At 35.9% G+C, this 12,905-nt stretch overlaps 1 protein-coding gene across 3 annotated transcripts in view; it reads left to right on the forward strand.

Annotated features, from left to right (window-relative positions):
* Positions 1 to 8,232, forward strand: part of PRKG1 (protein kinase cGMP-dependent 1) — a 1,210,052-nt gene extending 1,201,820 nt beyond the window's left edge. For all 3 annotated transcript variants that reach the window (XM_012762921.3, XM_012762920.2, XM_012762923.3), the window contains 3 exons: positions 85 to 147; positions 1,456 to 1,522; positions 3,671 to 8,232. In XM_012762921.3, coding sequence (XP_012618375.1) covers positions 85 to 147; positions 1,456 to 1,522; positions 3,671 to 3,769 — 229 coding nt within the window. In that variant the 3' untranslated portion in view covers positions 3,770 to 8,232. The remainder of the gene's footprint in view (positions 1 to 84; positions 148 to 1,455; positions 1,523 to 3,670) is intronic.
* The last annotated feature ends 4,673 nt before the right edge of the window (positions 8,233 to 12,905 follow it).

Below are 12,905 nucleotides of genomic sequence, written 5' to 3' on the forward strand. Positions count from 1 at the left end.
TAAGTGTTTCAACCACATTATTTTTGAAAGGATCATAATGTGAAAAAATTAGATTACTTAATAAAATTATTATTTTACTTTTAGGGACAATCCATCAGAAAGATTAGGGAATTTGAAAAATGGAGTAAAAGACATTCAAAAGCACAAGTAAGTGTTCTTTCCTCCGAACTTTAGGTTTCAGAGTTAAGAAAACCTGAGAAGCTTTTCCCCAGGGTGGTGTTTTTTTAAGTAATTGGTGTATGGCTATGGGAATTAACAATTAGCCTATGGGAATTTCCAAAAAGAAAGTGTAAAATAGTTGTTTAAAAGCCTTTCTAGTTGTATTTCTGGAACTTTATCAAGCAACCCTGTGACATTCCAAACAACAAGTTCACTGAATTCAGTTTCACCCAACTCACACTTAACTAGCATTTTTTTTCCCCCTCTCTGGCACAAAGAGGAAATATGTATTTTTAATTTGGGGCTTCTATTATCTACCAGAATATTAAAAACAAAAGTCCTCCACTACGTCATACCTCATTTCCTGGACTAAAGGCAAAATATATTTTTAAATTATTTCTTAATTAGATGGTATAACAGGAAGAAAAAATAAGTATAGATTATAGTATTTTTAAAATCATAGCAACATCTTAAATATTAGACATTTCCTATGTTGGCTGGGATGTTCCAAAGCTAAACTAAGCCCAAATTGATTTATCTCTATTAGTCTGTTTGTGTAACACTCACAGGAAATTCACATCCTTATCAAAGGAATGTATTTACTAAAATATCTATGAATATCTGAAAGGCCTCCTAAGAATTTGTTGTAAGCATTTGCTAATGGTGAAACCCTTCAAAGACTAAACAAAACTAAACAAAACAAAAGAAAACAAAAAATAAGCCTTAGTGTCATTTGGTCCTCATTTACACACACACACACAAAAAGCTGTATGCAAATACCTTCATTCTGTTAAAAAAGAAAGGAGGAAAATGGAATATGTAGAGACCAATGCAGTGAAAAGGTTAATGATGTGAAAAGGTTAATTCGTTGAGACTGTGCCATGAATCAGTGGCAAAGATGGAAAGTTCATTTTCTACCCTGACTTTGATGCCCTGATTCTATCTTTTTAAAATAAAATATCCCCTAAAGCGCAGGGCCAAGCATGTTAAGACATTTATTAAATTATAATCATAGTGTAGGAACAAAGTCATGCAGACATTATGACTGAAATTACAAGAGAAAAAGAGTTATGTGTTAACTGGTATTTAAAAATTTGATAATGATATTTTATAAAATGTGGATTTTATAAAATAAGCTAATTGAAAAAAATCTGCAGTTAAATGGAAAACATTGTTGTCACATGAAAATGTTTGCCTAAATGCTTTCCGTCAGTCATGTACATCACATATGTTGAAATGAGAAGGTTTAGGCTGAGGTAAAATGCCTTTAACCGTCTACTTTTTTCATTTTCCTAGATGGTTTGAGGGTTTTAACTGGGAAGGCTTAAGAAAAGGCACCTTGACACCTCCTATAATACCAAGTGTAAGTATGCTTTCCAGCTTATCTTTGTGTGAGACGCTGGATGGTGTTTACGTCAGTCAACAAAGATCTGTTATTTTTAAAGTTTCATCCTAGCATCAGATTAAATAAACTATAGTATCACATTAAAACAGTGACATATTCTAAAATCCAGGCTTAAAAACAGATAAATTGGAGGATGGTGACTGTATATGCATTTTACCCTTATCTTTTTAATTTTTCACTTTAATTCAAGTTTCTTTTATTTATGAATAAAAGTTAACATTTACAATGGTAAATGATAAACATATAGGTGCAGACAAGAGTTGAATAAATCCGCAGCAACCAGTTTTGGCAGCCACCAATTTTTTGCCAATGTTGGTTCATTTAGGCCTCCACATAATTCCTCCTGCTGTCCCCACATAGTACTTTGAAGCACCCCCAGTCAAAACTATGTATTTTCATCCTTCCATCAGATTCTATTAATAAAAGAAAAAAGATTCTCCTTTTTTTAACAATCTTTGCTTAAAACATCAGACTTCTTGTTAAACACCCAATCCACCAAGTACACTGCTTAGACTATATTAACCTGAAATGGATTTCAACTAATTGAATTTATATTTTTACTCAGTATCATATCTATTTAATAAAATCTGCTGCATCTTAATTGAAGGGAAGAGAACTGCTTTGTGGTCGTGGGAACTGTCATTTATATGCCTCCTCTCTCTAGGACTAACTCAAAACTGTTCTTTATACAGAATCATTTTCCCTACTTTTTTTTTTTTTTTTTTTTTGGAGCAAGGGTCTTGCTATGTTGCCCGGGTTAGCCTGGATCTCCTTGGGTCAAACAATCCTCTTGCATCAGCCTCCTGGGTAGCTGGGAGTACAGACACTGTATCACACACCAGGATCCATTTCCCCTACTTCTAAGATTTATTTGCTAATATTTGCTAATAATTTGCTTCTTTGCTAATATTCATGAACAAAACAAAAATACCATTACCATGTCTTGCATCACAGATGGTAATTGCATTCATGAAGTTTTGTTTTTAGCAGAGTAATAGAGTAAGAAACTGGGAGAGATTAATATTAAATCTGAATTAGTCAAAGCTAAATTTATAGAGGTCTCCTTTTATGCAGTAGTAATATTAAATGGGCTTTTACTGATGCTCTGCAGATTGAATTTTGCACAGTAAATTTGCAAGAATTTTGCTTGAGTTTAGAAATGGCTTTTTATTATACTTATAATAATCACACAAAATCCTTAAAAGGCCCTACATAACCTGGCTACTGCCTTCTCCATCCTCACGTCAATCCACTCTCCTCTTACACGGCAATCAGGTTGGCTTCTTTTGGCTACTTCAAAGTGTAGAGCTCTCTTTCACCTTAGACTCTTTATCCATATGCTATGCACTCTTTATTGAACTTATTAATGCTTAGGTTTAAAATAATACTTTTTCATTTGGGTGCAGTGGCTCACACCTGTAATATTGTACTTTGGAAGGCCAAGACAGGAGGATGGCTGAGGCCAGGAGTTTGAGACCAGCCTAGGCAACATAGCAAGACTCTATAAAAAGAAAGAAAAAAAAAATTAGGGTGTGGTGGTGCATACCTATAGCCCCAGCTACCTGGGAGGCTGAGCCTGGAAGATCACTTTAGGCCAGGAATTCAAGGCTGCAGTGAGTTATGATGGTGCCACTCCACTCCAGCCTGGATGACAGAGCAAGACCCTGTCTCTAAATTAATTAATTAATTAATCAAAATTAAAAATAATACTTTTACAAAGAGTTTTTACATGATCACTCTTATATTCTCATGGCATCTTATATATTTTTAATAGATCTAGACAAAGTTTATAATTTTTATATATGTGATTACTTATTTTACATAGTTTCATGAATTATATATAGATGTTTGTGATTATTTGTTTTAACCACACAATTTGTTACTTACTAGGTATAAACTCCATGATGGTAAGAATCATGTCTGTTTTTACTCACCACATTCACCTTCAAGAAAAAATACAATACTCACTGCATAGTAGATACTCAAAAAAAATGGAGTCATTGAATAGGGAATGAATAAAGAATGCTTTTAAAAAAAATTCTAGCTTGAAATTCCACTAAAAAAATCTGAAGCCTTGTACTGTTGTTCATTTTCTCCTGCTCACAGGTTGCATCACCCACAGACACAAGCAATTTTGACAGTTTCCCTGAGGACAGCGATGAGCCACCACCTGATGACAACTCAGGATGGGACATAGACTTCTAATGTATTTCTCTTACCTGCTTCTGCCTTGCTGAAGACAGCTTTTTCTGAAACACAGCTGCCAGCAAACCTGAGGGAAAGAGAGAAGATTAGTGCTCGGGGTCACCATGATGCCTTTGATCGATGCTGCTCCAGTAACTACAGTGGCATTAGGACTTATTGCTTAGATGACAATAGTGCTCTTTACATGTTTTCTGTTTGAACCTAAAACAGCAGTTGACATGGTGGTCCTGAAGCAAAGCCTTTCACCAGTAAAGAGATGTTTTCTATTGTTGCAATGATCTTGCTTCGCTCTGATTATAATATGAAAGACTGTAGGAAACACTTCACTCTAGTAAAAAGAGTCTGTACTTTGCTAGAATTTTCAAGAAGATGAAAGAATAATATATTGGGTACGATAGATTACTATGGTACAGAAACTGGGCTATTCCCTTTCTTCAGTTGAAGGTTGCAGGATCTATTACTGCGAGCCGGTGTATATACCGTACAAAAGAGGACCACACATCTGTTGGTCATAGAGTTCATGTCAAACCAGTGCTAGAAGTTTCATGATTTTATTTCCCAGCAGTGCTGATGACAAGACTGAATGTTACCTTTTCTTTCTGACAGATTTTAAAAATTGATATGATAAAAGCACAACTGCTATGGATTTTGCTGAGACCTCTCATAGCAGGTATATATGCGTTTTCACAGAGGATTGAAAAATAATGCATGATATTTGTTTGTTTCTTTTTGATAAATTGGCATGACCGAGTGGGAAAAAAAAAGCAATTCACAAAACCATTTCATTTAAAAAAAAAAAAAATGTGCTTAAAGATGGTCCTGGAAGTAAATGACTAGCAGCCAATTGGTTTTATTTATTACCTAACATACCCTCAAACTGAGGCTTAACGTATTCCCTTTTATAAAAAAATAAACCCTTGGAGTCGGGTGGGGTGGGGAGGGATTAAAACCTATCCAAAAAATAAATTAAAAACTATATAGGTGCTATGTATATCTTTCATCTGTAAATGTCAGTGTCTGAACAGACAACACAAATTCTAATCATTACATGTGTAGCCAGAGACTCAAGCATTTTCACTAAATTTATTAAATCAAACTCCTGTCAGATTTCACTTATACAACACAGTCTAGGATTGAGAGACAAAAGTGATTAAAAACTTATTTGAACTAGCTTCTTGTCTTAGGCCTGAACCAAAAAAACAAAAAAGAAGAAGAAAAGACAAAGAAAGCACAAAGTCAAAGTTGTTAAGATTTACCAGATCATGAGCAGGAACCTTACTTATTTGAGGTCAGGGAACAAGACAAGAACCTGGAAAGATGTTGATTACCTTTTTTTATGAATGAACCGATGTGAGTTCATGTACTTGCTGAAGTAGGGGATAAAAAGGAAATCAGGAAGCTGATTTCTTAAAAAATAGATTTTTGTTAAATAGAACAGAAAAATTAAGATCCTGAAATTCCATACTACTTAGGAAAGATGAGATTTGAACATATCAAACTGACTTGCTTTTTCACATTGGGGGAAAGAATCAGCAAATTAAACTGAGTCCTTTGTTGACAGGCTAGTAGACTTTTATTAGCTGTGATAAGTAACACAGTCATTTGGAAGCTTTTCCCAGACAAAATAGCATTATACCTACCCAGAAAAGTATATAACCTTTGAAGCTGTCTTCCTGATTTAGAACTGTGTATGAATTTGGTATATAAAATTGAGATTTGCTTTATTCTAGCAGAGAGTTGTTTAAAAAATCAATCAACTGTGGATATTTCTATAAAAAAAAGTCCCATTAGATCATCATATCCTAGCCAAGAAGGCATATATTAAGAATTTATTAATAGTTTGATTTTTCATACTCAAAACTCTTTAGAATATGATATCTTATCAAAATATAATACTCTAAAAGAATTTGTAAGACAAAAGTACTAAGAGTATATTATATATAATTAGAAAAAAATTCAATTAAAACTTTGATCCTCAGATGTTATTGTTATTCTTGTTATTGGAGTTTTCCCTACCTTATAAACAATTTCTCAAAGTCAATCTATTCCCCCAAGACATCCACTTTCTTCTATAGATTTTAGAAAATAAAATTAAACGTATCAACCTGAAATCCAGCTATGAATGCTATTTCAGAAGTTTTACATTTCTTTTAATTGGGCTTTTAAAATATATGATTCCAACATTATAGTCACTGCTCAGCAATTTTTGTTGAAAGATAGTGTGGTTTAGGCATGCTTGCTAGAATATTAAATTTACCTTGTCATTAGGAAGGATAATTTGCTCCTATAACTTTTCAAAAATCTCATAGTGCCAGAGATAAGCACTTACTGTGGATTTTGGAACTATGGTTCAAGTCTAAGACAACTGCTATGAATAAATTCTATGGAGAAGGAAGAAGTAGCATTCAGCACAATGTAACTGTAGGTTGTTTCTCCCATTTGTTACTGCATCTTCGTTCATTTCACCAGTGGCATTGTATTAGGCTGTCTAAAGCAATCACTGAAAAAATAAAGGTGAACTACATCCTCCAAGAATTAACTAACAGAAAACAATCATCTGATTTTCAACATTGCATTTTAAGGATTTAAATCTTGTCTTAATGAAGATTCTAGGGCTAAAATTCATGGTCAGTTCCATAAAGTGCATCTCACTTTATTTATGAATTTTTCATACCCCCTCTATTTTCTTACACTTAAAAACATTTGGATAAGTTAGAATAGTGCCAACTTGTTTGATCTGTTAACTGACTTTCTTGTTAATACTTCAAGTATGGGAAATAAGGGCTTTCTGTGTGTCTTGACTCACAGGAAAACTGAAAACTGCCAAAGGAAGGAACATCATAATATCCGAGATAGATTGAATACGTTAGAGAAAATGATTTCTGGAAAATTGCTATACATAATTTTTATGTTTATATCTTCTTTATTATTAAGAAGTGAATCAGATCCATATAGCATTTGAAACAAATTTGATTCTTTTCAAGTCATAAGTTTTACCTAAAATTGTGGAATATGCATGTGAATTACACATGTATAGTAATATATAAACTCAACTATTGAATTTTTCTTGTTTCATTTCTAAATGACTCAAATGATGGTGAGCTTAAATTTAACAAAGTCAGCTACCATATTGAAAACAAGGATATTAGAACTGATTTCATACAATAGAGGTAATCTGTGCATTACTCATAACAACATTTTCTTTCACAATAGGACCACAGACAAATATTTATGTAAATAGATATTTTTGTGTGATATTTTGTGGTACATATAACTTTTTTTAGTGTTTCACAGCATTATTATTTCAGTTTATTTGTATTGAATAATGTTTTTAGGTCCAAGTAGACTTGAATTAATGTCATAATTGTCAGTATTATTGAAAATTATGTCAACTGTACTGTTATTCATCTGTCCCATAGTTTAGAACATGACCTGGCTATCTGGCATTGTTGCAAGTGCCTTAAATTCATGGCATCCTATTAAAAAAACAAATTTGGTGTTATGCTGCATGACAAAGACAAACACACCTCAAAATGTTGTCCTTTCTTAGCTTGCTGCGTTTTACAGTTCTTTCTGCTGACAATTTATAAGCCTTTATTATATAATATTGATGAATTACAGAAATGATGAAGTTGTTCTCTTATTTCTGTTAAATGTACCAGAGCTGTGTATCTGTTAATGAGATACAGCGTCATTTCTGTGAAATGTATAAATGTATGTGCAGGTCAAATTAATATATGACATACTATCAGTCTGTATACAGGTATTCCTGTTTTGCTAAGCTGTGCAGATTCTGTAAAAAAAAAAAAAAAATTAGTGCAGTCAAGTTCTAACGTATCTCATTTTATAGACTCCATTAACAATGGTCCAACCCAAAAGAAAAATTGGAAATGACTGCTTACCACGCCTTGTTCTGAAACCAATGATGACAAAGTACCTTGGTGCACCACTCAACAAAACAGGATGCTTTCTCTGAGTTCTTGTATATGCAAATCATTTATGAAGCAAGTTTTCAATAGACGTAGAAAGCAAAACATTGAAAGTGTGTTGTTAGCCCTCCTCTCTATCTGCCCCTGCATCAACAGACAGAGCTCTGGGACCTTGACAATGACTCAGAGATTGGGGCTTTCTGGGTAAGGGACATTTCTTTAAGCATCATCTATCAAATTTATTTCAATGTATGATGTTTTTACAACTGGTCATTTCTTTTGTATTCTTACAGCTATTGTTATTTGATCGTCCTCTTAACAATTTGTTCTACATGAAAGAGTCCTTTGTTAGTCAGAATGCAACAAACTGTCATCAAATGGTCATTGACCACTTGCACTCTTTTGATGTAGATTAAAAACTTTTTCATAAACTTAATCTGCTTTGATTTGCTCTGTATTTTTCCTGCAGCTGTAATTGCTGAGTGCCTGTTGTATACTTTATAGAGTTGAAATAAAAAAATAATTACTTTTGAACTTAGTTGATGTTTAATTCCAGACAAGTTTCCAAGAATAATTGGTATATCGTACTAGAATTGAAATACCATGTAGTGCTATTGTAGAATATCATGATAATAATGTAGAAAGTGTTTATAATCTGAGCATCCTTCATGAAATAATTATGATCTACTATAAAACTAATCCAACAAATTAAAGAATTCAGTTGGAATAATGTTGGCCCATCCAGTGCATAGCACAAGCAAATATAGATACTCACACAAACCCAGAAATTAACATATTTCTGTGCACCAATACCAATACCACCACATAGCCTTTTTGTGGGTGGGCTACATTTAGTCAAACTCTGAATTAGGTAACTAATCAAGGGATAATTCTTGTATATTACTGCATGCTAGGAGATAACTATATAATAAGAGCAACTTCATGAGTCGTCTGAGGTTTGTTCACCTGATCCCTTGGCTTCATTATATGCATAAAGAATATAGATTTGGAGAACAATGCGATTGCAACAAACTCAATTCTCCAACACCCTGGTAAACGTATTCTTCCTCCATCCTTTTCTTCCTTACTGTGGTATATGATGCACAAATTAAAACTGGCTGCAGCATAAATATTCCTTCAATTTGATTGCTTTTGTCTTGTTGACTTCACATTGCCAGTGACAGTGAGTTGAAAACCCTTGTTTAATGAACACTAGAAATTCAGTCCAGTTAACTTTTTTAGCCTGAGTCAATAAAACAACTATGTTTTATTGGAACATAGAAAAAAAAATATTATATCACTATAGAACATCCATTAATTTCATCTACAAAGAGAATTGTAACATAAGCTTTTAACATCCATCCCTTAAGGTCTATGATTTTTATACCCTTGATCTTAGAGTGATCTTTCTTAATCCTGAAGGTTATTTTTTGTATTAATCACACAATTTTAGGAGAAGCATGTAGATCAACACTCATGATCATTAGGGACGTGGCAAGGGAGGGGATGTCAGTGATAGTGAGGATGTTGCCTCCACACCACTGTCACATCTTGTACATGTTAATTTCAGTGAAAGTAAATCAGTGTACAGTCATTCAAGTAGGAATCCATTACGAATTTGAGATAAAAGGATTGATTGTGTGATCACTCAAGTTGATCACATGTTGTGCTTACAGACCTTCCCTTAGATTCTCAGTGGTAATCTTAAATGTGTCATGCACATTTAGTTCTTCAGTTACGCTAGCCACATGTGACTAATAGCTATCCTATAGGTCACTGCAAATATAGAACATTCCTAACATCCTAGAAAGTTCTATCAGACAATGCTGATCTAGGATGCCATGGCAGAAGGCTCTGAATATACAGGCCCATATGAGATCAAACTTCATTTATAACTACAACCTAATTCCAGGAAAAAGAATTTAAATCTCTGTTTTCCAGAGAATTGAGGAAAAAGAAATAAACTGCAGCTTATTTTATTAGGCTGACATAACCTTGATTCCAACATCAGACATAAATAATACAAGTAAAAGGGAAAGATAAAATGACTTTTGACTCAATCTTTCTCATGAACACAGACACAAAAACCCTAATGAAATATTAGAAAAACTAATCAAATAATGTATAAGTTTTAAAAGTAGCCGATATCAGGAATACAAAGATAGCATCTAAAAAAGTTACCTATTTGGATAATATATCACTTAATTAAAGGAAAATTGTTTGTTCATGTCCTTTGACTGCTTTTTAATGGAGTCATTTGTTTTTTCTTGTTTAGTTCAGTTCCTTGTTGGTTCTGGATTTAGTCCTTTGTTGGACACATAGTTTACAAATATTTTGTCTCATTCTTTAGATTGTCTGTTTACTCTGTTGATTATTTCTTTTACTGTACAGAAGCTTTTCAGTTTAAGTCTCATTTGTCTATTTTTATCAATTTCTCAAAAGAAGTCATACAAATGGCCAAAAAACATATGAAAAATAGTCAACATCACTAATCATCAGAGAAATGCAAATTAAAACTACAATGAGATATCATTTAACATCAGTCAGAATGGCCATTATTAAAAAGTCAAAAAACAGTAGATGTTAGCAAAGATGTGAAGAAAAGGAAATTCTTATACACTGTTGATGAATATGTGAATTAGTACAAACTCTATGGAAAACAGCATGGAGATTTCTCAAAGAAGTAAAAATAGGACTACCATTTGATCCAGCAATCCCACTACTGGATATCTGCCCAAAGGAAAAAAAGAAAAACCATTACATCAAAAAAATACCTGCATTTCTATTATATGTGTATTGTGCCACTATTCACAATAGCAAAGGTATGAAATCAACCTAAAGTTGTCCATCTGGGGAAGATTGGATAAAGAAAATGTGATATATATATATTACATATTATATATAAATATGTATGTGTGTGTGTGTTTATGTGTATGACCAGAAAGTATCCAGCCATGTAATATGAAAAATATATTAACAATGGCTGGATACTTTCAAGACAGCCCTCGCACAAATACTGGTAGGGTTTAGATGTTTTTTTCCCCCCAAAATTGAATGTTGAAATTTGATCCCTAATGTTGGAGGTGGGGTCTAGTGGGAGGTGTTTGAGTCATGGGAGCAGGGGCAGCTCTTTCATGAAGGGCTTGGTGCCCTCCCTAATGAGATGAAGAGTGAGTTCTTTCCTTAATAGTTTACTGAAAAGCTGAATGTTTAAAAGAGACCGGCCCCTCCTCCTCTCTCTCTTGCTCCTTTTCTCTCCCTGTGACAGCCTGCTTGCTCCTTCACCTTGTGCCTTGATTGGAAGCTCCCTGAAGCCCTCACTAGAAGCAGATGCTGGTGCCATGCTTCTTGTACAGCCTGCTTTTTAGCTTAATGAGACAAATAACCTCTTTTCTTTATAAATTACCCAGCCTCAGGTATTCCTTTATAGCAACACAAAACTGGCTAAGACATATACCGTGGAATATTACCCAGCCAATACAAAAGAATGAAATCGTGTCTTTTGCCGCAAGATGTATGGAACTGGAAGCTATTATCGTAAGCGAAATAACTCAGAAACAGAAGGCCAAATAGCACATGTTTTCACTTATAAGTGAGAGCTAAATAATAGCCCACATGGACATAGAGAGTGGAATAATAGACTTTGGAGACTCAGCAGAGCAGAGCAGGAGAGTGGGAGAGGAGGGGGGGCGTAGGATGAGAAATTACCTAATGAGTACTACTTACACTAATTGGGTGAGAGTTACACAAAAACACAATACGTTATATCCATATAACAAATCTGCATCATGTACCCCTTAAATCTAAAATTACTTAAAAAGTTAAAAGTAAACAAACAAGCTGGAGGATCGTTTGAGCTCCGGAGTTTGAGATCAGCCTGAGCAAGAATGAGACCCCGTCTCTACTAAAAATAGAAAGAAATTAGCTGGACAACTGAAAATATATAGAGAGAAAATTAGCCAGACATGGTGGTGCATGCCTGTAGTCCCAGGTACTCGGGAAACTGAGGCAGAAGGATCGCTTGAGCTCAGGAGTTAGAGGTTGTTGTGAGCTAGGGTGACACCACCGCACTCTAGCCCAGGCAAAAGAGCCAGACTCTTTGTCTCAAAAGAAAAAAAAAAAAAAAAAAGACAAATTGTGGCTGAATTGTGGGGGACTGAAAGGCTTTGCAAAGCCTCAGCAGGGCTCACAACTTGCTTTTCCAGACACTAGGGGGAACCACTGGTAGGAGGGTCAGTTCAAGCTCTGCAAGCTGGGAGGGCTGTTTATGGGGGAGGGGCCTGAATGCTTGTATGCTAACGCCCTGGGCTGGGATCTTTCTGCCCTGCCCTTATCCAGTAGCACAGTTTTCCTACGAGTAGGGGTAGGTGCTCTCCCAGATGGCCACTGTTTGGACCCCCACGAACCCTGTAAAATTGAGTCAGTAAATGCTGTAAAGGGCATGCAAATTGATCTCCCAGTCCAGTAGGTGGCACTTGCGGGAAGGAACAAGCTGCAATGCTGTTTTTGGATCCTGCGACTGGCTCTAGTACCTCAGGAGAAGCTCTGGAATGGCCCAGGTAGTGTGGGAAGGCGTGGAACTTCAGGTGAGTCCTTATTCTCTGCCAAAGCAGAGGTGGTGGGGGAGTGCAGCTGGGTGGGGCTGTGTTGGGTGGGTTTGCCCTCAGGCTCCACAGAAGCTGGTGAGGTAGCTGTTTCGGCTGAGGTCAAAGGTCTGCTCACAGCTTCTGGGCAAAGCGGCAAGGGAGGAGTTGAAGTTGCCCCACCCAAACAGAAAATCTGCTTGTGGAGGGGCGGGGGCCATCTGAGAGTCACAATCTGGCTGTCTGCTGCTCCTCTCCTCTCTCCTCTGTTCCGTGGTCTTTCTCCAGCATCTGCTGGCAGGTAGGAGCCCAAGGCAGCCAAGCTCACCCACAACCGTGCTGAGAGCTGGAAGGTTCCCCATCCTGGCCTGAGCTGAGGGTGCAGCCCTCCGGTGGGGGAAGGGGTGCCCTGCCAGCACACCAAAGCTGGGACCCACACTGCGCTCTTCCCCAAGATTTGTCCACGTGGGCTCCCTTGCCTCCCAAGGCCAAGAAGATTAATCCTTGCCCATGCCAGGGAGAAGTGCACTGGTTCCAAGTCGTCTGCAGGGTACCCTAGCAGGATTGATAACCCTCCACCTCCGGACAGGCCCTACTCTGATGGAACTTTCTTAATATGATGTG

This window comes from Microcebus murinus, chromosome 14 (assembly GCF_040939455.1).
Source record: "Microcebus murinus isolate Inina chromosome 14, M.murinus_Inina_mat1.0, whole genome shotgun sequence".
Taxonomy (NCBI): Eukaryota; Metazoa; Chordata; class Mammalia; order Primates; family Cheirogaleidae; genus Microcebus; species Microcebus murinus.